This window comes from Pteropus vampyrus, unplaced genomic scaffold (assembly GCF_000151845.1).
Source record: "Pteropus vampyrus isolate Shadow unplaced genomic scaffold, Pvam_2.0 Scaffold391, whole genome shotgun sequence".
NCBI lineage: Eukaryota > Metazoa > Chordata > Mammalia > Chiroptera > Pteropodidae > Pteropus > Pteropus vampyrus.
Genome location: NW_011889172.1, coordinates 1,342,507 through 1,370,490, shown reverse-complemented (window position 1 = coordinate 1,370,490; position 27,984 = coordinate 1,342,507). Strand labels below are relative to the sequence as shown.

Sequence of the window (27,984 nt, the reverse complement as noted above, 5' to 3'; positions counted from 1 at the left end):
GCACCCGCACGCACCCCATCCCAACTTTCTACAAGCCCCGCCCCGGACTCTGCCCCGCCCCCTCCCCTGGGAGCTGCCCCTCCTCCCCTGCCTGGGCGGAGCCGGCGCGGGATCCGGGTGGCTGCGGACAGACTGCTGCGGGGTGGGGGTCGCGGCCCACGGCAGGCCGCGAAGAGTTCGGAGGCGGAATCCCCACTGGCAGCGACCCCCCGCGAACGGACCCTCTCGGAGGAAGCGCACGCCACCCTGCACCTCCGCATCCCAGCAGGTCTGGAGGGACAAGGGGATCGGGGGAGGACCCGGGGAACAAAGCCGGGCGGCGGGGGCCGCCTCTTGCCTCGCCCTCACCCAGCTGGACTCATCCGGGAACGTTAATGGGGCGCGGGCGGGGCCGAGAGCCCAGCTGGGAACACGAGATGGGACCATATGGTGATGGGAGGAAGCTCCTGAGCGCCCCTGCACTAGCTGGGGCGCCCCAAGTCCAGCGAAGGAGAACAGGGCCGAATCCCTGGACCCTAACCTAGTGCCAGGCGTGAGTGGCGGTCGGCAGATGGTCAGAAGTAGGTGGGGCCGGCTGACAGGTGGGCTGGGGGTGGGGCGAGGGCCCCAGCCTCGCAGCCCTGCCCAGCTTGGGGAAAGGCTTCCTGTCTCTTGTCTTCCCCTCCTCAAACTCGTTCTCCCGGAACACGGGGTGGGGCTGAGGGCAGGGCAGGAAAAGGAGGCCGGTTGTGCTCTCCTTTAAGATGGAAAAAAGCCCCACAGGCAGTTGAGAAAGCTTTGCCAGGGTTTCCTCTGCGAGTGTGCCCTCCATTCATCCAGGCCTTCTGGAACCTCCCCGTACAGCTCAGGAAGCAGCCATAGACAGCTGGGGAAACTGAGGCTCGGGAAGGCCATGCTGTCTGAGGAGGTGTCCTGGACCCAGATGAAGAAGCCCAGCTGTAGGGACAGAGCCAGGAAAAACAGGACGAAGGGTGGAAGGGTGTGGTGGTCCCGGCGGTGGGGTTCTTGATTATTAGGTGTCCCGGCTGGTTTCCTTCGATCTGAGGACGGTCACCCAGCCTCTGTGGGCTGGGGTGAGTCAGCTCTACCTAGAGCAGTATGGGCCTGTCCCCTTTGACAAACAGAATGTAGAAGTATACATTTGGAGGCAGAGCTAGGTGTAAACCTGGGCTGGATCCACTGAAAACCCCCTCCCCATGGAGGTCACGGAGGGGATTAAACTAGGATTAGGTGGGGGCAGGGCAGGCACCCTGGTGGTGGCTGACACCTGCCAAAGTCAACAAGCCTGGGATGGGGGGGGCTCTATCCAGCTGGTGGGTGGGGGGGCAGCTCACACCTGGGCCACACCAGCTGCTCACCAGGGGGCAAAGTCCACACCAGCACCTCTGCTGGGTCTGGTTCCTCAATAGCCAGAAGAGGCACCCCGTGCACCCTGAACCTGGGCCCTTGCATTTGACAAACATCTTCATTTTCCAGAGGAGGACAGTGCATCCAGCGTAACTTGGCCTCCAGGTGGCAGAGCCGGAGTTTGAACTCAGGTCTGATATATACACTGGAGCTGCGACTGGTATTTTATTTCTCTGCAGGGCTCCAGGCCTCCCCCCAGGAGGCTCCCCATCAGGATGGCATCAGCTGGAGACCCCCTGCCGGGCCCACGGGATGCAGCGGACCAGAACTTCGACTACATGTTCAAGCTTCTGCTTATTGGCAACAGCAGTGTGGGCAAGACATCCTTCCTGTTCCGCTACGCGGATGACTCTTTCACACCTGCCTTCGTCAGCACTGTGGGCATCGACTTCAAGGTCAAGACTGTCTACCGCCATGACAAGAGGATCAAGCTGCAGATCTGGGTGGGCCGGGTGGCTATCCATGGGTCTACAGCTGGGGAGAGCCTAGGGTTCCTCCAGGAAAGTCCGTGCAGAGGTGTATGGCTGCGGGAGAAGGGCCCAGAGTCGGGGAGGGGGCGTGGGGTAGGCATGAAGAGCAGGGTGTATTATCTATGAGGTGAATTCATCAGGGTGAGGGGATATGCCCTGCCCCGTGAGATCCGAGGGGGAGGTAGTACTGACCCAAGGCAGTTAGAAATCCTGGTGACTAGTGGGGAAGAGGTTTGGGTACCATCTCAGGTGCGAGTCCAGAGGCCCCCACTGAGCCTGCCTGGTGTCAGAGCCACTGCCCTCCTCCCAACACAGCTTCTGGTAACGATTGTCATGGAAACAAGCACCAGGGTATCTGCATCAAGATGATACCCTCTGACCCAGCTGGCTGTTTGTGGTCATTAAATTGATTCTTGGAGATGAGGTCAAAGAGGCTTTTAAGTCTGTAAGAGGCCACTGACCCCTCATAGTGGGAGCTCCTCAAGGGCAGGGCCATGTCTCTCCCATCAGACTGGAGATCGTGCAGGCAGGCCCATATTTCTCCGTTCAGACTAGAGACTGCTGGCAAGTCCATGTTTCTCCCATCAGGCCAGAGCACGTACAGGCAGGTCCATGTCTCGCCTATTGGGCCAGGACTGTGAGCACAAGGCAGTACCTTCCTCAGACAGGGCTCTGCAGGGGTGGGGTGGGGGACAGGGTGGCTTCTAGCCGGCTGACCCTGCTGTTTCCCCAGGACACAGCGGGCCAGGAGCGCTACCGTACGATCACCACAGCCTACTACCGAGGAGCCATGGGCTTCCTGCTCATGTATGACGTTGCCAACCAGGAGTCCTTCACCGCCGTGCAGGACTGGTGAGTACTGGCTCACCGCTGACCCACTGACCTTTGCCTTCTCCCCTGACCCCCAAATCTCTGGCCTAACAGCCCTCAAACTCCACAGGGCCACACAGATCAAGACCTATTCCTGGGACAATGCTCAGGTCATTCTCGTGGGGAACAAGTGTGATCTGGAGGATGAGCGTGTCGTACCTGCTGAGGATGGCCGGAGGCTCGCCGATGACCTTGGTTAGTGCCCAGCCTGGGCCACAGGCCCTGGATCTCCCAGAATCAAACCTCCATCCTCACGCTCAGGTCCCAGGTCCAACCACAGTCACCAACTCTTTGCTCTCTCAGACTGCCTGCATGTGTGCCACCTTATCCATTTAATTCCAGGGGATTCACCCACAGATCCCTCCTCCCTGACCACTGCTCTGGGAATCCAGACTCAGCCAAACCATATCTGGTAACATCCTCACCCATGTGGGAAAGTAGTGAGTATATCAAATCGTAGTACTGTTAGTAGCAGAGAAACTTTGACAACCTCCCAGATGGCTCACAGTGGAGGAAGCTGCAAAACATAAAGTGTATTCACGTGGTAGAATACTATGCAACCATGAAAAAGGAGGAGGGCATTCTTTATGTTTCGTTATGGCAAGATTTCTGGGATAGATGGTTAAGTGGGAAAAGTAAACCACAGAATAGTGGGTATGGCTGCCTCCTTTAGGCCAGGAGTCAGCAAACATTTGCTTAAAGAGCCAGATAGGAAATATTTTTGGTCATAGAGCCTCTGTCGCAACCCTACAGCTCTGCCTGAAACCAGCCGTAGACAATACATCAATGAATGAGCGTGACTGTCTGCCAGGAAAACTTGATTTACGGAAATAGGCGATTGGCCAGATTTGGCCTGTACCTCGAAGTTTGCCAACACCTGCATTAGTGTATGAAAAGGATGAGAATAAGAATATAGCCTAAATGAACTCTGGAAGGGTGCAGAAGAACCTAGTAACAGCAGCGACCTGTGTTTCAGAACTGGGAGGCCAGGCACTAGAGGGGAACTTTTCAGTCTTATCTTTTTGAATCAGGCGAATGAATTACCTATTGAAAATTTGAGGTCAACAAAAATCTCGTCCTGAGTATTCCAGTATTCTAGGCTCTCCCGGGGCTTTCCTTCTGGGTGGTAGTATAGCTACCGTAGGGAGTGCGTGTTAAGGACCTAGACTCTGGAACTAGGATCCCAGTCTGCAACCCATTGCTGTGTTACTTAGGGCACATTGCCTCCCTTCTCTGTGCTTCTATTGCTCTACCTAGGGAACAGGTGAAGCAGTATTTACTTCGTAGGGCTGTTAGATTAAATAAGCAAATGCTGGTATCGATTGAACATTAACTCATATTATTTCTCGATCGCTTTGTGATCTTGTCCTGGAGACTCCAGCTCTCTAGGCCTGTACTTCCTCATGGATCGAATGGGGATGATAGCAGCCCCACCTCATCCAGCTGTCATGAAGGTTAGGTGAGTTGCGACACGTGAAGCAGATATAACAGAGAGGCACCTGTGTAGGTTTCATCTCAGTGTTAGCTGGCATGATTGTGAACTGTCGTTGATGCTTGCATTTAAAACTCTAAGAGCCACATAGCCCACAAAGCCTCAAATATTTACAGTCTGGCCCTTAACAGAGAAAGCTCATGGACCCCTGGACTACAACGGTCCCTTTCTCCTTCCTCTTGCCGCCAATTTGTTGGAGAAACCTGGTCTTTGTTCTATAGAATGTAAATCGCATTTGAGATTTGGCTCTGCTCCCTCGTGGTGTCATTTAACTTGCTCCTCTGTCTCCTGTATTTTCTGGGAATTCCAGCCTGGGTCCCATTTCCAGGAGTGCTGGGGAGCCCAAATCCCCAATTTGCCTGGAAATGGTAAAATCAGCTACAACCCAGTTGTGTGCTGGAATATTTGCCCACACCTCCTGGCAGAGAATACCTGGTGACTGGAGGAGGAGGGGATTCCTGCTCTGCCGTTAAGTTTAAGATACTGGAGTACAAAGCAGGAGATAGAATTTGATCCCAATTTTGTAAGAAAACCACATATACATGCACACGTGTGCATACACACACGCGCGCGCACACCCCTATAAACCCAACTCCAACAATCGTATATTTGTATTAAAGTAGAACGCTAAATACCAAAACGTCAATAATAATCACTTCTGAGTGATGAGATGATAGTTTATACATGTCTTGATATTTTTCAGCAGTTTCAGCTTCTCCAGGAGATATTTATAATCAGAAAAAAAGTATTAAAACAAAAAGAACTCAGATTATATGAGTCAGAGCCACACACAGATAAGAAAATGCCAGATTTGCCCAAGAGGACAGTGGGATGACACTGATATCTCTAGGCTCAGAGTAGAAGATCTGAGTTCGTGCCCTGCCTCTGTCATTAATTCATTCATCCGTCCGTCCATCTGTCCAGTCATTCAGCAAGTAGTTCTGAGCGCCTGCTCTGTACCTGGCAGTGGCTGCACAGTGATCAAGGCAGACGGGAATCCTGCCCTCTTGGAGCTGGCGTTCTAGTAGCAGAGACGGATAGGAAACGGATCATTACAGTCTTAACTATTTAATTACAATTACATTTTTATAGTGCAGCATGACAAGTGTCAGGGTAGAGGCCCATTTACCCTGCCGTGTGTATAATACGGTGGGTGGGTGTTTGAATTTCTGGCCCACCTTGGCATGGGTGGCAGGTAGGGACACATTAGAGACCTCTCAGAGGTAGCTCCCTGTAGGCAGATCCTGAATCAACCTTTTAGGGGGTACAAGAAGGATCATCATCTACACCCTTACATTCAGGTTGATGGGACATTTTTTGTAACAAGGGACCTTGGGCAAGTTCCCAAAGCGTTTGTACCACCTTCCACCTTTGGGAGGACAAACAAGTTATGATGGTTGCTATGATTCTAAGAAAATACTCAAAGCTGCCTCTCATCCTCTCTCCCCAGAAAGAGTCAGCCAGCCTGCCCTCCACACCCAGGCCCAAGATGGTACAATAGGAATATTCATTACTATTTATTTATTTACATTTAAAATATTTATTTAATATTTATCGTTGTTTGAGCCAGGCCGCCCGGGTGTGAATCCCGGCTCTGCCATGCGTTACCTGTGTATATTCAGATCAATGACTTTTCCTCTTTGTGCTTTGGTTTCCTCATCTATAAAATGGGTTATAATAGGGTGAACCTCAGAACACCATTAAATGTATTCATTTATATAAAGCACTTAGAAAAGTACCTGTCACGTAGTAAGATGTAAGCACTTACTATAATTAATTATATTATTATTAGCACCATTTTTAGTGCATTCTGTAGGCCAGGAACCCTGCACATCACATGCTCTCCACGAACACCAGGAAACCCACCGTTATCCGCCTGACCAATTGCAAACTGGTGGTCCCCCAGACTGAAGCCAGTTTTCAGCTGTGTATTTTCCAGAACATATGAAGTACTTGGCTCCATTTCAAAAGTCCACGTCAACAACTAGCTTTGTGGACACCTTTGCTGTATAAGTCAGGTAAAGCTCAGCTGCAGCCACCTATGGGTGCCCCGTGCCCTCTAGGCACTGGAATGATACTGCCTGGACTGTTGCGGACCTGCCTTGGGACAAAGAGATTCTTAGGATAGTTCCGAGCAGGGCTGCTGCCACAGGTTTTTATCATCATGATTCCCATTTTATAGATGAGCAGACTGAGGCTTTGAGACTAAGGCATTCAGCCAAAATCCCACAGCTGCATAACAGGCTTTAGAACCCAGACTTGGATGATACCACAGCCCAGGCTTTGCCCTTCAGGGTCTCATGGGTGTCCCCACCTATATCTGTCCAGGTTTCGAGTTCTTCGAGGCCAGTGCCAAGGAGAACATCAACGTGAAGCAGGTCTTTGAGCGCCTGGTGGATGTCATCTGTGAGAAGATGAACGAGTCCCTGGAACCCAGCTCCAGCCCTGGAAGCAATGGGAAAGGCCCAACCTTGGGAGATGCCCCACCCTCCCAGTCCAGTGGCTGCAGCTGCTAGACATGATCCCCCACCCCTGCCCACCCCCTCCTGCCTCGGCTTGGACTGTGACTGAGGCATGAGCCATAAGGGCTGTTTCCAAGCTCAGGGCGCCCCCTTCTCCCTTGCCAGGTATCAGCTGCCCCTCCTACTTCTGCATGGCTCATTCTCTCGCCATGGCCACCAGCCTGCCCAAGCAGCCCCTGTCACAGGCTGCAAACACTGGCGACTCTGCATCAGAGGCAGGGTCTAGGGATGTTGATGTGCACGAGCTTGCTGCTTTTCGAGCGTTTGAATGGGGGTTGCTTAGTAGAGGGGCTTCCACAGTGCCTTCTGGGTTAGATCCGTTGTCCACGTCCATTCTGTTCTGGGCATTGTCTGAGGTTCGCGAGCTGGCTGAAGATGGTTTGTCTTTCTCATGCCATGTGGGTTCTCAGAGTTCATCTTTAGAGATTTGGAAGGTGGCTCTTTGCTCAGGGTCCCCTGCTGTGGTCCTGAGCCTGCCCACGAACCTCCTCCGACCTCGAGGCTCCAAGGCGAGGAGGTGACTGACCTGGGCAGACCCTCCCTTCTGGCCTGCGGATCCTCTGTGAAAGCAGTATTAAAGCAGCTTTTCCCATTGTCAAGGGATAGGGATTCAGAAGCCCCCTGGCTTCAGGGACCCTGGAAGTGCCTTTTAAGTTTCCCTAGAACTCCACATCACCCATGACCCTGTTTTGACTTATCTGTGGTGTCGTTGATTTGGGACTGAATTCTGGAACTACGTACCATGTCTAGCCAGGCAGAGAATCAGCCAGCCCTGGCCTTCATGCTCAGGGCATTGTGCAGAAGTTAATCTCAGAGCCAAGAGCCTGGTCCCTCCTGCCCAGACCTGCCTCCTTGGAGCCCATTTGGCTGGTGATGTTTTAAGCAAGATCTTGCCACATCTTACATCCTGCTAAAAAAGGAAATTAAGCAATGTTTCTATAACCTGTGCCTGCTGTCGACTTTCTGATGTAAGGACTTGGGCTCCTCCCACTTGAGGGCCAGTGAAGACCCAGTACCCAGTGTCCATTTCCTGAGCCATGTCATCGGTGGGGCCTGGTGATGAGACATTTTCTGCTAATGGAGGAGTCATTCTAAGGAATGTTTTGGGTTTGAGCTGGACGGGCAAGAAGGTAGAGTTGTGTAACTGCTATTGCCACATGCATTTCATGATACAGCTTGAGAGTGGCAGACAGATGGGGGATGGCCTGGGATTCGCCCCTGGTTGAAGCTGGGGGCTTCTTTTGGGAGATTATGTGCAGTTTGGGGATCTACATCGTCACATCCCCTGACCCAGCTCAACAGCCCATCCTGCCCACCTTGCGCAATCTAAACTTCAGTGGCATGGCACCTCTTTCTGTTCTTGAACTCTAACTGACACCCCATAACTTGATAGACACTGTGAGGACAGCCTAAGCAGATGGTTTGTGTTCCCAATTCCACTCTCATAGCCCCTGCTGGCAAGATGACCTGTAGCCTTAAAGATCTCAGCTTCCTTTGGGGCACAGGAAGGCTTGGTTCGAGTTTAACATGGCTCTTACCTTTATAGAAGCTCTAGATTGAATTTATTTCTAGAGGGCCCTATTTACCCCTTACCAGGGTCTGCCCTTAGGGCTTCAAAGTGAGGATATATTTGTATGCCAACAAATCAGATGACTGAAGTGAAACAGACACGCTCCTGGAAACAAAATGAGAGGATCTGAATGTTTGGGGTGGGAGTCAAAAATGTTAGTTGCTTTAACATAAAAAAATGAAATGAAATTAGCTAAGAAAAAGGCTTCTTAGAATGCACATGGCCTGTCAAGACACACTTGGCCAGTCCATTTTCCCTAAACTGCTGCTATAGAAAATGGTGGGTCAGAGAGCTGTTACCTGAGGGACGAGCCAACCATCACTGCATATGCGATAAAACCAGCATTGGCTGTAACTTGGACCTAACCTGGCCTAAGCTTTCTGTTTACACAAAATTTTTCAACAGTCCAGCTTCACATAGCAACTGAGACAACTGCTTCGAGTTCTCTCAAGACTGGGATAATGTAGTTTTTTTTTTTTTCTAAATATAATGGAAGTTTTTATTTTATGATGTTTGGGAGGAGGTTTAATTCAAAATGGTCTCTGGGGAACAGATACTGATGTCCTCACAGATCACTGTGGGGAATTGAGGTTTGTTTAGTTTACAAACAAAAATTAAACCAAAGGCTATGGGAAAACCACCTCCCAACTCCAGGGAGATTGGGATCTCGAGCAGTCGCCCGAGACTGGGTCCTGCTGTCCCTTCTTACCATTTGCTTTTAGCAACTCGTCTTTCCACAGGGATTTCGGTGGGAAATTGTCGTGGCCACCATGGTTTGGGGTTCTGCTTTTTTTCTTTTTCTTTTTGTCATCTCTGGGAATCATATTCCAGTGTCTTTCTCTCCTACTTAGAAAAACAAGTAAGGGGTGAAATTTGGTCTCAGTGTTGAAGTACAAGCTCCGCTAACTGGCTTCTGCACAATCCCAAACGCACTACGGAGTGAGCTCCGGACCTGCTCATTTCTATCCTGGATGTGGTTCCCCTGATCTCCACTTGGAAAGACATGCACTTTTCTCCACAAGAAAAAAAAAAATTAAAGCCGTTATGCCCAGATGCAGTTGTTCTTTTATTTCCATTAGTGAAATGTGATTTCTAGGAAGAGGGCGATTGGATGACAGCCAAGCAGATGGTTGAGGGCCATGTGTGATGCAGCAGATCTCAGATTAGGCCAGGGAGGCTCACAGGCCTGGGGCTGTGTCTAGCTGGGACTCGTGGCCACCACATTGGCCCTAGAAATTTCCTCTGTGCAATGGGCAGGGAGAATGATGCTGCCCCAACTAATCTTGCTGGGAATATCTGTTCTCCCCACAGCAGCCAGGGGGCGCCTGTGAGCACCCAAGTCTGGTCAAGCCTGCTCAGAACCCTCCATGGCTCCCACCTGACTGGGAGTAAAGCCAAAGTAACCTGCAAGGTTCTGCATGATCTGACTTGGCACCTCCCTTTCCTCTGGGCCCCTACGTTTGATTTGCTCCAGTCACATTGGCCTTGTTGCTGTGTGAACGCGCCAGGCCCCTGTCTCATGGCCTTCGCATTGACTGGTTCCTCTGCCTGGAACCCTCTTTCCCCGGGTAGTCACACGGCTTCCCTCGCTTCCCCTTTCAGGTCTTTCCACAGATTTCATCTGTGCTCCCCACTCCTCCATTTAGTTACTCAGCCCTTCTCCCAGCACTTCTGATGTCTCTCTGTGTCCCCCTCCCCATAGCCCCTAGAATCTAAAATACCGTACAGTTTATTCATTTGAATTGTCTTCACTGTAATGTTAGCTTCTCGAATGCAGGGCTTTTTTTTTTTTCACCACCACACCCAGCTCTTCATGTTTGATACAATAAAAAAGAAATGCATGGTCCTCTTCCTGGTTCCTGGCACACATCTAAAACCCAGGGAATCTCCAGAATGCTAAGAGGTCTTTTGTATGCTAATAAGAGTACTGGACGGTGGCTAAGTAGTTTCAGGATGGAAGCTGGTCTCCAGGAATACCAAGCCATGTTCAGAAGGTCGGCACTTTCAGCCCAGCGTCTGAGGAGGGGAGAGGGGCTGGAGATTGAGTCAATCACCAAAGGCCAGTGATTTGATCAGTCGTGCCTATGTAATGAAACCTCCATGAAAACCCTAAACAATGGGTTTCAAGAGCTCGGCGAACACACTGAGGTGCTGGGAGGGTGGCACACCCAGAGAGGTGCCCTGGTATATCCTTTATAATACACAAAGTAGTAAGTGAAGCACTTTCCTGAGTTCTGTGAGTTATTCCAGTTATCAACCCTGAAAGGGAGGGAGGATGGCAGGAACCTCCTCACTTTGTAGCCAAGTCAGACAGAAGTGTGGCTCATCTGGGGACCCGATACTTGCGACTGGCATTTGAAATGGGGGCAGTCCTGTGGGACTGAGCCTTTAAACCTGCGGCTTCTGATGTGAACTCCCAAAACCAGGTCTCTTGGCCAGCTTGGGTCCCAACCAATAATTGCCATCAGAGAGTTGGAATGTGTTGATTGGCTGGCTGGGATCATGTGCCCACGCCTGAACCAGTGACCGAGGTCAGCACAGATGGAATGTGCTGATTGGCTAGCTGGGATTACATGCCCACCCCTCTTGGCTTAGTGACAGAAATCTGAGAGGTAGGCTGGTTCCAAATAAAACTAGGTGTGTTTTCCAGCAGTGGGAGATGATCGCAGCGACAGCAATTATGGCATGTGCCCATTTTATTCTCCTCAAAATCTCCCCGAAAGAAAGGTGAAAAAATTAGATAAACTATCATTTGCGATCCTCAATGAAAGAATTGATTCTAGCTGCTATGGTCACTTAGGTCAATAAGGCCTTGTATTACTGATTCTCAGCAGTGACCATGGTCACCCTTAGAATCATCTGAATAAATGTTATAAGTTCCCATGCCCAGGCCACAGCCCAGTTCAATTAAATCATAAGATGGGGAAATGGTGTAACAGCAGAACCAGCTCAAACTGGTCATATCTTGTTTCTAACGAGACCCAGAACCGAAGTTTAAACCTTGGATTCACCACTTAAGAGTAACATCTCTGAACCCTTAACTGTTCCCCTCAAACAAAGGACTGGGGCATGACCAGAACCTGAACACTGAAACCCTTTCAGAAGTGAAAGATCTGTTATCCAGGAAGATCTAGTGCTAAAACCCCTTAAAAATTGCCCTGAACCCTGGATTGGGGAGTTAGATTTGAGCCTTGTCTCCTGTCTCCATGCCGGTCGACCTTACAAAAAATAAGAGCTTTCTTCTTTTCTCAAAAGCTAGTGCCATAGCATTGACTTCTATGCACATCGGGTGGTGAGCCCTTGCTTGGTAACAATGGGGACCAGACTTGAGTATTTTGCTAAAGCTCCAAGGGGGTTCTAATGTACAGCAAGGGCTGAGAACAAGTGAGAACAAGGAAATATGGGAGAGAGAAGAACAGGTAAAGGCACCATAGAGCAGCAGCAGCAAATCCAGAAAGTGTGGAATTCCCAGTGTTCCACACTCTTCCTGCAACAGATCAAAGGTGGACGGGGTTGGGGAAGAGGAGGAAGAATCTGGAGCAGCAGTTCTCAAAGTACATTTGCTGTGCCAGCAGCATTGCCTGGGAACTTGTCAAGAATGAGGATTCCTGGGGACCCCCCTCTCCAGATCTCCTGAGTCAGAAGCTGGGGTGGGAGGAGAGGCACTTGTCCTTTAATAGAACTTCCAGAGGATTCTAAAGCATGCTCTAATTTTATAATTACTGGATTTGCATAAAAGGGACACAGGAGACATGACAATCGGACCTGATGTGCGGACCTTGTTTAGATCCCAATTCAACAAAACTAAAAGTAAAAAGACATTTTTGAGCCAATTAGGAAAATTTGGTGATGGCCTGGGTGTCGGGTGATGAAAAGGAATGGCTGCTAATTGTCTTAGCTGTTGTCTTAGTTCATTTGGGCTGCAATAACAGAATATCATAGACCAGATATTTTATAAACAACAGAGATTTATTCCTCACAGCTCTAGAGGCTAGGAAGTTCAAGATCAAGGGCCAGCAGATTCAGTGATGAGGACCAGTTTCTTGGTTCACGAATGGCTGTTTTTTTCACTATGTCCTAACAGGGCAAAAGGAGGGAGGGAGCTCTCTGGAGAATCTTTTATAAGGGCACTAATCCCATTCATGAGGGCCCCATCCTCATGACCTAATTACCCCCCAAAGGCTGCACCTTCTAATACCATCACCTCGGGGGCTAGGTTTCAGCATGTGAATTTAGGGGAGACACACACATTCAGTCATGTGTAATAATGCCATTAGGGTTGTCAACACAAATTTATACATTTTGAAGATGTGTACTGAAGAGTAAAGGAGGAAAATGACATTAGGATTTGTTTTAAATTCAAAGAGGAGGAAAGGATAATGAAACAATGTGAAAATTTTGGTGATTGCTGTATCTGGGCGATGGGTATATGGGGGTTTCTTTGCGTGAGTTATCTTTTGTGAATATTTTAGGTTTTTTTTTTTCACAAAATAATTTACAAAACAAGACAGTTGCATGAAAAGGCAGGTCATGTCATCTCATTTGGGTACTTAGAATTAAAATCATTGACAGCTAGTGTGAAAAATAAAATGGAGGAGACAGGAATCAAGATGACAGGGGTTTCCCAAATCTTTTATTATCAATCTCCCTTCAGAAAGCAGTGAGTGACACAGATAAATAAAAATGAGACCACTACTGCATATTAAAAATCAGTGTGGGGGGAGCACAGGAGAAAAACTTGAGGGCGCAAAAGGATGGAGAATTTTTTTAAGTTACAGATTTCTTGAGACGTAATTCATATACCATGCAATTCACCTTTCTAAAGTGTATAGTTAAGTGGTTTAATCCCTTTACATTTAAGGTAATTGCTGAGACAGTAGGATTTATTTCTGCCATTTTGCTATTTATTGTCTATTTGCCTTTCTTGTTCTCGTTCCCCTATTCATCCATCGTGGCCTTCTTCTGTGTCAGATATTTTCTAGTGCACCGTTTTAATTCCCTTGTTTTTTCTTTTATTATATTTTAAAGTTATTTTCTTAGTAGTTTCCCTGGGATCACAATGAACATCTTTCCTTTTTATAATCTAGTTTGGATTCATACTAAATTAATTTCAGTATCCTACAAAAACTTCGCTCCTATGTAGCCCCGTTTTCTCCATCCTTCTTTGTGCTATTATCGTCACGTGAATTACATCTTACTATAAGTCTGTTAACACCGTTTTACTGTTATTGCCTTATGTAAATGTGGTAGGAGAAGAAAAGTTTTCACAAAAAAATATATTTTTCTCCCTGGGGCTTGCCAGGACTTGGCTCTGAGCAAGGATTCGCTCCTTGACAGGCTCAGGGATAAGAATGGCTCCCGCGCATAGTGTGTCCATAGCGAACGGTCTTGGTGCACGGAGAGCTCATCGCCTTTTGGCCACTGCCTCCCTGAGATCCCTGCCTTGGGTAAGACCTCCTTTGAGTTTGTGACAGTAACTTTCCAGGATCATAGGACATCGTGCACAGCCTCAGATGCATTCTGCCTCATCGATGCCTAACAACAAACAACGGGGCAGCCCAGTTTACAAGTGAGGGAGGCTGTGGTCCTGCCTCTCAGACAGCAGTGAGTGACATGACCCAGCTCTTGCCCACTCAGGCCTCCCACCTGGGCCGTGTAGGCCGGACTCACCAGCATGAAGAGGGCTCATCCCCAGAGTGAGCTGTTCCTCGCCTGAACCTGGTCTGAGGGCTCCAGCGCCCTCACGCTTTCCCCCTTCTTTGTAGGCGAACCATTAATGAGATCACCCTGCTTAAAATGACTTCCTCTCTCACCGTCCCCATTTTATATCTCTCCTGAACATTTATCACTATCATACAATACATTTTTTAATTTAAAAAATCATATTTCTTGTCTTTCCCTGATGATATGAAGGTCACTTCCATGAGGGCAGGGATTTTTGTCTGTTTGGTTCAATGTTGTACCCCTAGTATCTAAGACAGTGCATGGATGGAGCAGATGCTCAATAAAGTTTACGGAGTGAAAAAGTGAATGTTAAAAGCTTTCTACTGGCTTTCTGTCATACTCAGAACAAAGCCAAACGCCTCTCTGCAGCTCACAAGGCCTTGTAGGATCTTGCCTCCTCAATTCCCTGCCCTCATCTCCCCATACCTACCTTCTCGTTCGTCCTACTCCAGATGCAGGGGCCTCTGGTCCTTGAATAAGCCAAGCTTATCTCTGCCTCAGGGCCTTTGCACTAGCTGTTCCGTCCGCCTTTCGCCTGCCAACACACACATGGCTTTCCCTCAGGTCACCTCCTCAGAGAGCCCTCCCTAATCTTCTCCATTGCATCACCGTATTTTACTCTCTCTCCCACTTGAATGTCAGTGCCACCTTGGCAGAGATGTTTTTTCTTTTGTCACTGCTGTGTCCTTGGTGCTCAGAACAGTGCCTGGAACACGATCAGTGCTCAGTAAAAGAGTTCAGTGTGTCCCAAAGGGACTGGGCCTCACCTGTATCACTGCTGCCCCCAGTGAGCCCCCACTCAGGTTGGAGCTCCGAGTCTTGATTATTTTCTGGAGCTTAGGAAAATAGCCCTAAAGATACAAATATCAAAGCAGGCAGGATCCAGTTAGGGGCTCATAGGCTCCAAGGCCTCATCACTACCCATGCCTTTCGGGTCACCCAAACTGCTTTCAGATTCAGGATGAAGGAACAGAACATTGTCTCCTTCTCATTTGATGGCCCCCAAATGCTCCAGCATCTTCTTGGCCTCCTAATTCTCCCCACACACACAGGCCCCAGCACAGCCTGTATCCGTCTGTGCTGACGTCCGGCTGTGGCGATTAAGAGTACAGCCTGACATCCCGAGGTATTACTAGCTGCATGACCCTGGAGAAGTCACTACTCGTTTCTTTGCCTTAGTTTTTCCAACCGTAAATGTGACCAACTGGATCTCCTTCACAAGATTTTTGTATGGATTAAGAAGGGAAACTATATGAGGTCCACAACAGTAGCCCGACACAGAGCCAGCATTCAGTAACTGTTAATTATTTCTCAGTGCTCTTTACATATGAATGGAAGGGCTAATATCCAGTGCCTTCTCATCCCTTTACATGTATTATCTCACTCATGTCTCACTATAGCCCCATGAGGTGGGTACTTCTTTTCTCTGTTTTATAGGTGAGGAAACTGAGGCATAAGAACAGGCCTCAGAGACCCTATTCAACTGCTTGCATGACATGTGGAGATCGGTCCTGCACCTTAAACACTCTTGCAGGTGCTACTATAAAAAAAAAAAAAAGAAAGAAAGAAAAGAACTAGCGTTGGCAAGGGTGTGGAGAAACTGAAATCCTCATGCTTTGCTGTAAAATGATGCAACCACTGTGGAAAACAATGTGGAAATTCCTCAAAAAATTAAGCATAGGATTACCATATGATCCAGAATTCCACTTCTGGGCGTTTACCTGAAAAAACCGAAAGCAGAATCTTGAACACTCATGCAGGATTTGCACATCCACGTTCATTATTCACAATAGCCAAAAGGTGGGACCAGCTCAAGTGTCCATCGACGGATGACTGGATAAACAAGATGTGGTCTACTCATACAGTGGAATGTTTTTTTCAGCCTTAAAATGAAAGGAAATTCTGACAACTCCTACAACATGAATGAACCATGAGGACATTATGCTGAGTGAAATAAGCCAGTCACAAAAGGACAGTTCCTGTATGATTCCAGTTATAAGAGGTCCCTAGAGGAGTCAGATTCATAGAGACACAAAGTAGAAGGGTGGGTGCCCGGGGCTGGGGCAGGGGAATGGGGAGTGAGTTTAATGGGGACAGAGTTTCATTTGGGGAAGATGAAAAAGTTCTGAAGATGAATGGTGGTGATGGGTGCACAACAATGTGAACGTGCTTAATGCCACTGAACTGGACACTTAAAAATGGTTAAAATGGTAAATTCTATATTATGTGTATTTTACCACATTAAAAAAAAAAGATGTGGGCTTCCAGTCAAGATGGCGGAGTAGGAAAATGCTGTGCTTGCCTCCTCTCATGACCACAACTAAATTACAACTAAACTACAGAACAACCATCACTGAGAATCACCTGAAGTCTAGCTGACAGAAGTTCTATAACTAAGGGTATACAGAAGAAGCCACATTGAGACTGGTCAGAGGGGCGGAAACACCGAATGGGCTAGTCCCCTCAACACATGTGGCAGGAGGGATATCTCGGCTGCAGAGGTCCTCCCTTAGAAGCAAGGGTCCCAGCCCAACACTAGGCTCCCCAGCCCAGGGATTCAGAGCCGGGAAAAGAAATCCTTACAACCTCTGGCTGTCAAAACCAGTGGAGACCAACTAAATGAGGCGGAGGGCAGCTGAAGACGCAAGCATTCCTCTTAAAGGGCCCGCACACAGATTCACTCGCTGATGGACTCGCTCTGAGCTCCAGGGCTAGCTCGAAAGGCTCCAGGGACATACAGGGAGGAATTGAGTTGTCTGATTTCAGGGACAGGGCTGGAGGGGCATCTTCCTCCCAGACAAGTGCTGGCAGAAGCCATTGTTCCTTTGTTGGGCTCTCCCCTCACCCAGCATGCAGACACAGGTAGCAGCCATATGAGTCTCTATCACCCTGGCTAACAGTGGTCACCCTGCCCTTGCAACTCCCTGAGACGCCACCTCACCCAACTGGTGAGCCCACCCAGACGTTTCCAGTGGCTTTTCCATACCAACGGCCTGTCTTAGCTTATGCTGGGGATTTTTCTAAAATCTCTCAAAGGTTCACAAACCCCAGACAAGCAGCGTCTGGCCTTGTGTGTCTACCCAAGTGTGCCCTGTACCTTTTACTAAGCAGCCCCAAGCTGGCACTAGTGGCAGTCAGACTCAGTTCACAGCTTAGCCTCTCCCAGGCACCTCAAAACCCTGTACATGCAGCAGTCATCTGCAGATCACTTTGTAGCTCATACCAAATGGCCTCCAGCAGGGCACAGACAGTGGTTGACCTTGGCCTACACCTGAACCCCTCCCAAGAGTCCTCAGAATAAACACACCAGGTGGTCAGCTTCAGGGCACCACTCAACCACATCCACAAATGACACACCCAGAGGGCAGATTTGACAGGCATTGGAGCCCTGCCTGCTAAAGCAAATCCTGCTCCACAAAGGTCAGCCCCTGCACAACGGCTCTTCCATTGTAGTCACAGCCAGTCCTCATAATCAATCAGCCTAAGAGTCATTCCCTCCCAATATTGTGCCAACAGCAATCAAGGGTCAACTACAATAAGAGGGCACACACAACCCCTACAGGGGACACCACTAGAGCACCTGGCTCAGGTGACCAGGGAGATTGTGCCTCTGAACCCTACAGGCACCCACTACATACGGCCACTCTGCCAAGACTGGGAGACAGAGCAGCCCTACCTAATACGTAGAAGCAAACACAGGGAGGCAGCAAAAATGAGGAGACAAAGAAACATGTTCCAAATGAAAGAACAGAACAAAGCTATAGAAAAATAACTAAATAAAATGCAGACAAGCAATCTACCAAATGCAGAGTTCAAAACACTGGTTATAAGGATGCTCAGTGATCTCAGTGAGAATTTTAACAAAGAGATAGGAAACATAAAAATGGAGATAGAAAACATAAAAAAGAACCAGTCAGAAATGAAGACTACAATGACTGAAATGAAGAATACCTTAGAGGGAATCGACAGTAGTTCACATGAAACAGAGGATCAAATCAGTGATTTGGAAGATAAGGTAGTGGAAACGATCATAACAGCAACAAGAAAAAAGAATCCCCCCAAATGAGGATGATTTAAGGAGCCTCTGGAACAACATCGAACATACCACATTCACATCCTAGGGGGTACCAGAAGGAGAAGAGGGAGAACAAGGAATTGAAAACCTATTTGAAGAAATAATAACTGAAAACTTCCCTAACCTGGTAAAGGAAATAAACATACAAGTCCGGGAAGTACAGAGAGTCCCAAACAAGATGAATCCAAAGAGGCCCACACCAACACGTGTCATAATTAAAATGCCAAAGGTTAAAGACAAAGAGACTCTTAAAAGTAGCAAGAGAAAAGCATTTAGTTACCTACACCCATAAGACTGATTTCCGAACGGAAACTTTGAGGGCCAGAAAAGATTGGCACAAAATATTCAGAGATGAAAAGCAAGGACTTACAACCAAGATTACTCTACCCAGCAGAGCGATCATTTGGAATCGAAGGACAGGTAAAGAGCTTACCAGAGCAAGAAAATCTAAAAGAGTTCATCATCACCAAACCGGTATTACAAGAGATGTTAAAGGGACTTCTTAAAGAAGAAGAATAAAAGATTAAAAATGTGAATAACAAAATGGCAATAACTATATATCTATCAACAATTACTTTTTTTTTTCAGATGTTCTGTTCAGTATTTCCAGAGTCTTGATGTGGCTTCTTCTGTATGTCCTTAGTTATAGGACTTCTGTTCAGCTAGACTTCGGGCAATTTTCAATCGTAGCTGTTCTTTAGTTTGGTTGTAATGTTGAGATAGTCACAGGAGGAAGCAGCGCAGCAGTTACCTATTTCGCCATCTTGACAAGAAACTTCTAGCAACAATTACTTTAAATATAAATGGATTAAATGTTCCAATCAAAAGACATAGAGCGGCTGAGTGGATGACAAAACAAGACCCTTACCTATGCTGCTTACAAGAGACTCACTTCAGATCAAAAGACACACACAGACTGAAAATAAAGGAATGGAAAAAAGATATTTCATGGAAATGGAAACAAAAAAGAAAAAAACTGGGGTAGCAATGCTTATACCAGAAAAGTAGACTTTATTTTATAATTTTATTTATTTATTTTTTAAATTTTTTTGGAAAAGTAGACTTTAAAGCCAAGGTTATAACCAGACACAAAGAAGGACCCAGAAATCCCACTTGTGAGTATTTATCTGAAGAAACCGAAAACACTAATTTGAAAAGACATACGCATTTATACGTTCATAGCAACATTATTTACAATAGCCAAGATATGGAAACAACCTAAGCGTCCATCAACAGATGAATGGATGAAGAAGAAATGGTACATATATACAATGGAATATTACTCAACCATAAAAAAGAATGAAATCTTGCCATCTGCAGCAACATAGATGGACCTAGAGGGTATTATGGCGAGTGAAATAAGTCAGACAGAGAAAGACAAATATCTTCTGATTTCACTTAGATATAGAATCCAAAAACAAAACAAACAAAACAGAGACCAACTCAAGATACAGAGAATATTTTGATGGTTGTCAGATGGGAGAGAGGTTGAGGCCTGGGTGAAAAAGTGAAGGGATTAAGAAGCTACAAAATAGTCATGGGGATGTGGAGTATGACATAGGGAATACAGTCAATAGTGTAATAAGTATGTATGGTGTCACATGGGTACTGAACTTATTGGAGTATTCACTTCATAAGTTATATAAATATCTAAACACTGTGTTGCACACCTGAAACTAATATAATGTTGTATGCCAACTATAACTGAAAAATTAAAAATTATTTTTAAAAAAGATGTGATTCTCACCTTCTCCATGACTAAGTTCCATTCCATAGAATTATCATCTGGCTTGTTGTAACCTCTAAATTTCTTCCTCAGGGCCACGAAGTTGTGCTCCAGGGCCACTTCTTCAACCTCAATGAAACAGGAAACCGTGAATACACAGAAGAGCAAGGTGCTCCATTTGGTGAGGTTTCTTGGGGACAGAGCAGGGAGGTGGGGGCTTCCCATTGCATTCCCTCCCCTCAGCCTGGGTCTGCACTGGAGGGCGACAAACTCAGGCTACCATCGCCCCCGAGGGAGGGACACGGGGAGAGCGTGGTCTCAAGACCAGCGCATCTGTTCGTACCCATCACAACTGAGTTTGAATCATCTGCTCTTTCTAGCCTCCCACACGCCCGCTACACCCCCCACTCATTTGGCTGTAAATTGATTAAAGACTTGAATATCATCTTTAGCAACTGAATCTCTCTCTCTCTCTCTCTGCACAAAAAAGGGGTAAATTTAATTTTCTATTTTTTAAATAAAGGTCTAAATTAAAAAAAAAACCACGAATTCCCCAAAGAGGTGATATGGTCGCATGTTTCAAAATTCACAAAGCACAGAAGGGTAGACCATGAAAAGTCTCTCTCCCACCTTTTTCTCCCAGCCAACAGATCCTCCCACTCCACAGTGACGACTGTCACTGTTTCCTGTGTCCCAAAAGAGATATTCTATGTGTGTCAAAGCAAAGTATATTCTATTATTTTTCTCCTTGCTTTATACTACTCTCGTTCTGCATCTAGCTGTTCTCAACAAGAGTAGCGATTGCTCTTGGTGCCCTGCTCGCATCCTGGTGGCCTTTGTCATTTTGTGCAAACTGTGCCTGGCTTCCTACTGCCAGCAACCGAGGGCTCTCTGTGGCCTCTCAGGCACATGTGCCGGGGAGCAGAGCCGGAAGGCGATGGGTCATACTGCAGCTCCCTCGCCCCTGGAGCAGAAAAGCAAGTGCACGTTCTGTGATGTGTCCCAGATGTCCCCCAGCAGAACTGAGCCCAGTTGCCCGCCATGTCCCCTTTCATGGACTGCATTCCCTTCCCTCCCTCACCTCCCCGTGCCCCACAGGTCCTTCTTGATATCAGCTTAAAATAAACCAGGAACTTTGGAATTCTTGCCTCGGAGTTTGTCTCTGGGGGGCTTCAAACGCGGACCTCACTGTATCCTGAGAAATGCACCATCTCGGACATAAAGGGCCTTCTCCTTTCTTCTTTTCACCGGCATCGGACCCCTTTGCGGTGATTATAAACTAACCCCGCCCCCACCGATGCTCGCTAGGCCCAAGCAATCTTTTGCCCATCCTGTTATGTGTGTCATTCTGCCCTCGAACAAACAAATCTTTGGATAATTCCTAAAAATGGGATGATTGCGTCAATGCGTCCATTTTTGCCATTTTGATGGATTTTGCTAAATAGCCCTGTTTTCAACAGATTTCCAAAGCCCCGACAACTTTTACTTCTTTTCCCAGCCCACCACCAAATACAGGAGAGATGGTCAAATTAACTCAGCTAGTTTCTTCAGGGCTTCGGGGGTGGGGGTGGGCGGGAGGCTGAGGGTTTCGGGTTTTCATCCCATCCCTGATCTCCCGTCAGCAGCGCAGAACTGATTGCCTCCTGGTGGGGGTGGGGGGCAGATGGGGGGCTTCTCTTGATCCTGTTTCTTTCTAATGGGGAGGGGGAGACGCAGCATTGTACTTAGAATCGGAAGGAAGGCAAGGACCGCTGTGGCGGCTGTGATTTCCAGAGTGGGAATAACAACCATGTCCAAGAAGCACTGGAAGACACAGAGGGGGTGGGCATGGGGTCGGTGGCCGGGGGCCTGCTATGAGTCCCTGCCCCCTCCCAGGCCACACGACTACCCCAATGTGAAAGAATGCACACCCAGTGGGGTAGGGAGGTTTTTCTTTCATCTGTCGCTTTCTTGCATGTTGTCCAGGATGCCAGCAGTGGGGTATTCTTGGGAGCAGCTAGCTAGACCTCGATTTCATGCCATGCACTTTATGGGTGTCAGGGAGGCCTCAGTGGGGACCTCCAGGTGGCGTAAAGGCTGTGTGTGCGGATGGCAGTGGCTGAGTGGGGAGAAGGCGGAGGGGCGGTGGGGAGGACAGAGCAAAGGCAGAAGGTGGGGAGGAGAAGCCTCCGACACGCCCGTGTGGGGGGAGGGCTGACGAGGGGGGACAGGTGACAGGCCCGTGGGTGCCAAGAGGAATGTGTCAACATTTGCTGACTAACATTCCCAATTAATTCACTTGCGTGGTGGAAAACAGTGGGAAATTTGGCAAGCGGAGAGGGGTTCATTAAGTTACCATCGAGGAGAAACCACTTCCCTCCCTGGGCCTCAGTTTCCTCGACTGTATAATGTAGGGGTGGGACCAGCTCCGGGGGCCTCTGGGGGTTCAGTGGAGATTCTTAAGGCCAGATGGGAGCAAAGAGGTCAGCTCCTGGGTTCCTTTGCATCTATTTCCATTTATGCCTATTATTATTGTTGTTGTTAAGACCTGCTTGACAATTCAGGCTTTGAGTCACCAGACTGGCTGGTGGCAGGACTTATCTGGCCTTGACACAGAGAGGCAGGTAAGTGCAGGGGATACACCCTCGGGGTCCCCACAGCTCATAGGGTGTAGGGCTTAGCAATTGTGGGACCTCAGACGAGTGGTCATGTAACTGATTATGAGGATTAATATTAATATCAATATTACTATCTCCCTGCCTCTGGGTGACTGAGATAACCAGGCATCACCAAGTCCTAGTGGCTTTATCTTCAGAATCTACCCGCAACCTGCCAATTCTTACCCCCTCCACAGCCCCACCGGGTCCAGCCCCCAGTACCTCCCACCTGGACCAGCACAGTTCCTCCGCCCCGCCCCACAGTTCCCCCACGGCCGCCAGAGGGCGCCTGAGAGCACCCGAGCCTCTCAAGTCCCTCCTCTGCTCAGGATCTTCCGTGGCTCCCAAACCCATGAAAAGGCCTTCGCTTTTGAGAGTGAGGTCTCAGAAGTTTTGGAGGGATAGATGCAGAAAAGCCGATCGAATTTGCCGATGAGTTGGATGTGAGGCGTGAGAGAGAGGACTCTGATTCCTCCAAGTTAAACTATGGATAAAACAGAGTCTACATCATATTGAAGATAAAACGAAATACTGCAGGCACAGGGCCTGGCCAATAAATGTTTGCTGAACGAGGTTATAACGAAAGAAGATGGGAGATGATGGCGCTTCAGGGAGGAGTGGGGGGGTGGGTGCTTTTCACCGTTGGGGTTATCTATGCTCTGGGAGATGATGACTAGAGTAAGAAACCCCCAGACTGAAATAACCAGAGTTTTGTAGCAACACAGTGGAGGAAGGAAAACAAACGCACTGGAGACAGATTACTCTTAAAGTGAGATCATCCGCTCAGACGAGATTCTAAGGGAGGTAGGAATGGGGAAGCTGGGAACTGGATTTGGGGGACCTGTTGGCCAAGGCTTGTGTGAGAATAAGACATGTGAAATCTGCGACATGCTGTCTGCACGATCATGCTTGAAACTTTCATGTCCCATGTACTTGAACATGTACTTGTGCACATATGACGATTACAGCGTTGTGCTGGTGGGGGCCATGCCCACAGGCTGATGGAAAGAGCGGTGTGCCCAGAACAGACCCGAGCACAATGGAAACTCCTAGAGACAGAGGCGGACCGGAGGGGCCACTCAGTAAGGGGACAGTATGTCACCAACAGGGAAAAAAGTCAAATCAGACCCCTACCTCACACCATGAACATGATTAACTCTCGAAGGCTAAAGGGCTAGAAGCGAGAAAGCAGATCACAACAACTATGGAGAGAAAACGTAGACTGTAATTTACGATCTCAGGCAGAGAAGGAGCTCTAAACGAGACACAGCATAAAGGAAAAGATGGACGCATTGATGTCATCAAATGAGACACCATAAGCACTGTAAAACAGGAGATGGAAGGGTTTGAGGCAAGTGTAGTGAAGGATTTGTACATGAAAGGAGAGTTTTGGGGGCCACATGCGAATCCAACTTACGAACAAGAGAGTGCCTCGGCTTTCTTAGGTTGCTCCGTACTACCCGGCAAAGCCAAGCAGCACAGTGATGCAGCCCATCACCGGACGCAGGTAGGCAATGTGGAGCAGGTACGCAGAGGACAACTCAAGGACAGCCCGAGAACAGACCCTTGTGAGGACAGCCCCTCTGAACCTGACATAGATGCCCAGACCAATGAGGACCATGCCAGACACCTTTAGAACAGAAATCAGAAAGGGAAGAGCAGTCTGTTAGTTATATACAAATAGAATTCTCCTGGGAGAGGGAAGAGGAGCGTGAAAGCCAATAAAATTAGCAGAATCATTTAGAAAATGATAATACCTGGTGTTGATGAGGACATGGAGAAACGTTCCCACACATTGCTGCCAGGTAACAAACTTTTTTTGGTGGGGAGGAAAGTGGCAAGAGGACACTTGCAATCTTTATTTAAAACCTTAAGGGTTTTGTTGGGGGAAAAAAAAACACTTTACTTAAAAATTCAATTTTTAGATATTCAGCCTAAGGAAAACAGTCATGTATTAGCCTCAGTACCAGGATATTCAGGGATGTTCATTAAGGAGAAACAACAGAAATAATTGAAGAAACCAATAAGACAGAGCGGGTAGGTAAATCATGGTATGGCCGTGCAATGGGACTCTAGATATTTATTTGTTTGTTTGTTTGTTTGTTTTAGGCGAGCCAACCCTTCGTTGACATCACAGATTGCAAGGACCTTGTCACCTTACAATCCTCTTTTTTTTTTTTATGCCTATAGCACCTGGTCTTCCTAGGTGGTCTCCCATCCAAATACTAACCATGCCCCACGCTGCTTAGCTTCTGAGATCAGACAGGATCGGGCTTGTTCAGGGTGGCATGGCCATAAACTCGAGACAGTTATTTTAAATGATACTGTAGGACAGGGAATGGCAAATTTTTTTTCTGAAAAGCCCCTTTTCAGGCTGTAAGTTCCAGGTTGAAATAACAGCTCTGCCAATATAGCTCAAAAGAAGCTATACTCGATTAGTAAATAATTTTTAAAGTTTACAAATACATTTAATCTATCTATCTATCTTCTATCATCTGGCTACAGTTTGCCGACCCCTATCGTAGGAGAATGTTTAATGATACAGAGGATGTTTTTCAATGCTTTACTAAGCTTTTAAAAAAGTGAATTGCCAGTAGTCAGACCCCTTGGTATTTGCCCAATGGAGTTGAAAACTTATGTCCACACGAAAACCTGTATGTGGATATTTCCAGCAGCTTTATTCATAATTACCAAAACTTGGAAGCAACTAAGATGTCCTTCAGCAGGTGAATGGATAAATAAACGGTGGTGCATCCAGATGGTGGAATATTAGCACTAAAAAGAAATGACCTATTAAGCCATGAAAAGACATGGAAGAACCTTACAGTCATATTGCTGAGTGAAAGAAGCCAGTCAGGAAAGGCTGCGTGGTGTGTGATTCTAAGTATATGACATTCTGGAAAAGTCAAAACTAGGGAGACAGTAGCAGGATTCGTGGTTGCCAGGGAGTAGAGGGGAGGTAGGGGTTAACGGGCAGAGCACAGAGGATTTTTAGGGCAGCAAAACTACTCCATATGGTACCGAAAGGGCAGATACATTATCAGGAGCCGTAGAATGTACAACGCCAAGAGTGAACCCTAATATAAACTATGGACTTTGGGCGATAATGACGTGTCAGTGTAGGTTCGTCAGTTGTGATATATGCACCACTCCGGTGGCGATGTTGCTAATGCGGGAGGCCGTGCACACGCAGGGGCAGGCGATGTACAGGAAATCTCTTTATCTTCTGCTCAGTGTTTCTGTGAACCTAAAACAGCTCTGAAAAATAAAGTCTATTCAAAAGGGGTGAAAAGTTAAAATTTTTTAAAAGGGAAAAAAAAGAGCATTGTAAAGTGATAGCATTCCACGTTTGTTTTGCTGTTTTTAAAATGTGTATAGAAAAGTCTAGAAGGACTGGATGATATTTTTGAGCAATGTTCCATAATAGGTCTAAGCCCTTTAAGTGCACTGTCTCATTTAATTCCCGTCAAAATGTAACAAGAGGAGGAGTGATATTTAATAGCCTTCTCTTTCCTGATTGCCTACTATAAAAACAATTACTTATTGAAAAATTCTCATTTTGAGTTATTTTTATAGTAAGAAAAAATGTTTTGAAAATTTAAAGGACCAAGAAAATGACCACTCCCTCCTGCCCTCCCCAAACCATTTAGTTTTCTGCAGGATTTGACTTAGAGCCAAGCTCTCTGGCCACTGACTCTGGGACCCCCAGAATTCAGCGGTCCTCAACCTTTTTGGCACCAGAGACCAGTGCTCCTATGAGAATCTAATGCCTGATGGTCTGAGGTGGCTCTGAGGTGATTGATGATGCTAGCGTTGGGGAGCGGCTGCAAATACAGATGAAGCTTCGCTCACTCGCTCACTCGCCTGCCGCTCACCTCCTGCTGTGCAACCCAGTTCCTAACAGGCCATGGGCCATTACTGGTCCGCGGCCCGGGAGCTGGGGACCCCTGCCCCAGATCACACTCTTCTGATTTTCACCAGCTCTGAGTCGATGGAGGCTACGCCTGTTCCTCATGTGTCCTGCTCCTCTTCAGTCTGTCCTACATCCCTCCTGCTCCCCTGGGGACCACAGATCCGGATGCCAATGAATTTGGATCAACTTATTTCTGTATTCGAAGGAGCCAGCCTTGGAGGAAGGGCTGTGAAGCCTGGGGGCCTGGATTGTGACATACTTACAACCATGAAGTCATTGAGGAAAGATAAGTTTCTTCAAGGCAGAATAAGGAGTGTGCATTTCAGCCATGTTGGCCATACTGGGGTGCCCCGGACATTTAAGTCAGCATCTTCCTAAACCTCTGGGCTACGGCTTCCTGAGATGGTAGAAGTCTGGGGAGGGGGCACCAGAGCTGACTCACTCTACCCCTCTCTCCTAGCTGCTTGATCGTCTGCAGAGGAGGGGCTGAGCAGCACCCTTCATCAGTCATAAGCCTTTATCACATCACAGTTGGACGCTGGACCAAGGCCCCCAGTGCTGGAGAAGCAGGTGCCCCAAACTGCCCCCTACTGGATCCTCCAAATAGGACACACCGGAAGTAGAGAAAAGGCATGATGTGACACCCTGGTACCCCCAGATGCCACCGGGACCCTGTGGGCAGAGTGCTCAGCACTGACCACTCATGTGGTCGACATCCCCCGATAGACTGGGGGTTCCAAGGGGGGCAGGGGCCTGGACTGTCCTATTCACTGCTGTGTTCCCAAAGCCTGGTACACAGTATGTGCTCGAGAAACCAGTGTGGAGCAAATGAGTCAAGAAGCTCCATGACACAGGAATCTAACTACAAGCTATCAGGTCCCCAAAGCCCCTGGCCACACATTAGCTCATTTGGCTCATCCATCTCACAGGGCTCAGAGAGGCCAAGATAACTGCTTGAGGCCACACAGGAAGCAAGGTCAAGGCTGGGCTTTGAAGCTCCGTAAGTGGTATGAAGGTGGAACCTGTGATCCCTCCCTACCCCAAGAACCTGTCCTTTCTCCATCTGGTGAAGCGATTGTCCTTGACCCCATGTACCACTGATCACTGGGACTTTCTTGATAACAGAAGCATAGAGGGCATTTCAGGGCAAAAAAATGTGTACATGGCCAGAGAACCCCGAGGCCCAACTCCTGCAGTCTTTAGCCTACACTGTCTGCCTGCCCCTCACACCACCTAGATCCATGCTACACGAGCCTGTGCCCCTTCTGTCCAGCCCTGGGCTGGAGCGTGCCTGTGTCCGGGTCCTGAAGGCTCAGCTCTTTTCAGAATCTTCTGTGACCCCTAGGGCCCCGCTCAAAGGAAGGAAATAACTTACACTTGAATTAATCTAATGAATGTTTGTCAAATCTCCTGCTTCTTGAAACATGTAGAACTAAGCACAATGTTTCTGGAAGAGGGACTGTCTTCTCCTTAGACCACGGGCCACGTTCACAGCTAGGGGTGTGTCCTTCCTCGTCTTTCTCTACGTGGTCATTTAAAATAAAGAGCCTCAGATCCCTGGGGGAAGGGGCGGATGAGG

At 47.9% G+C, this 27,984-nt stretch overlaps 2 protein-coding genes and 1 pseudogene across 2 annotated transcripts; 1 reads left to right on the top strand and 2 right to left on the bottom strand.

Annotated features, from left to right (window-relative positions):
• The first annotated feature begins 88 nt into the window (after positions 1 to 88).
• On the top strand, positions 89 to 9,384 carry RAB3D (RAB3D, member RAS oncogene family). Its single transcript, XM_011380310.2, has 5 exons — positions 89 to 268; positions 1,587 to 1,850; positions 2,611 to 2,729; positions 2,818 to 2,942; positions 6,568 to 9,384. The coding sequence occupies exons 2-5, from the start codon at positions 1,623 to 1,625 to the stop codon at positions 6,753 to 6,755; spliced, it is 660 nt and encodes a 219-aa protein (XP_011378612.1). The 5' UTR covers positions 89 to 268; positions 1,587 to 1,622; the 3' UTR covers positions 6,756 to 9,384.
• Positions 9,385 to 10,335: 951 nt separating this feature from the next.
• TSPAN16 (tetraspanin 16) lies at positions 10,336 to 26,735 on the bottom strand. Its single transcript, XM_011380356.1, is given in 5 exon segments — positions 10,336 to 10,347; positions 14,823 to 14,906; positions 19,878 to 19,985; positions 23,910 to 24,122; positions 26,661 to 26,735. Coding segments are annotated over 5 exon segments (492 nt in total).
• LOC111731690 lies at positions 24,674 to 24,792 on the bottom strand (annotated as a pseudogene).
• Positions 26,736 to 27,984: the final 1,249 nt, after the last annotated feature.

Bases quoted from the DNA above. Each gene is read 5' to 3' on its own strand.
- RAB3D (XM_011380310.2), top strand. From the start codon at position 1,623: ATGGCATCAGCTGGAGACCCCCTGCCGGGCCCACGGGATGCAGCGGAC. The intron at 1,851-2,610 runs GTGGGCCGGGTG...CTGTTTCCCCAG, and splicing joins GGATCAAGCTGCAGATCTGG to GACACAGCGGGCCAGGAGCG. The intron at 2,943-6,567 runs GTTAGTGCCCAG...ATATCTGTCCAG, and splicing joins GAGGCTCGCCGATGACCTTG to GTTTCGAGTTCTTCGAGGCC.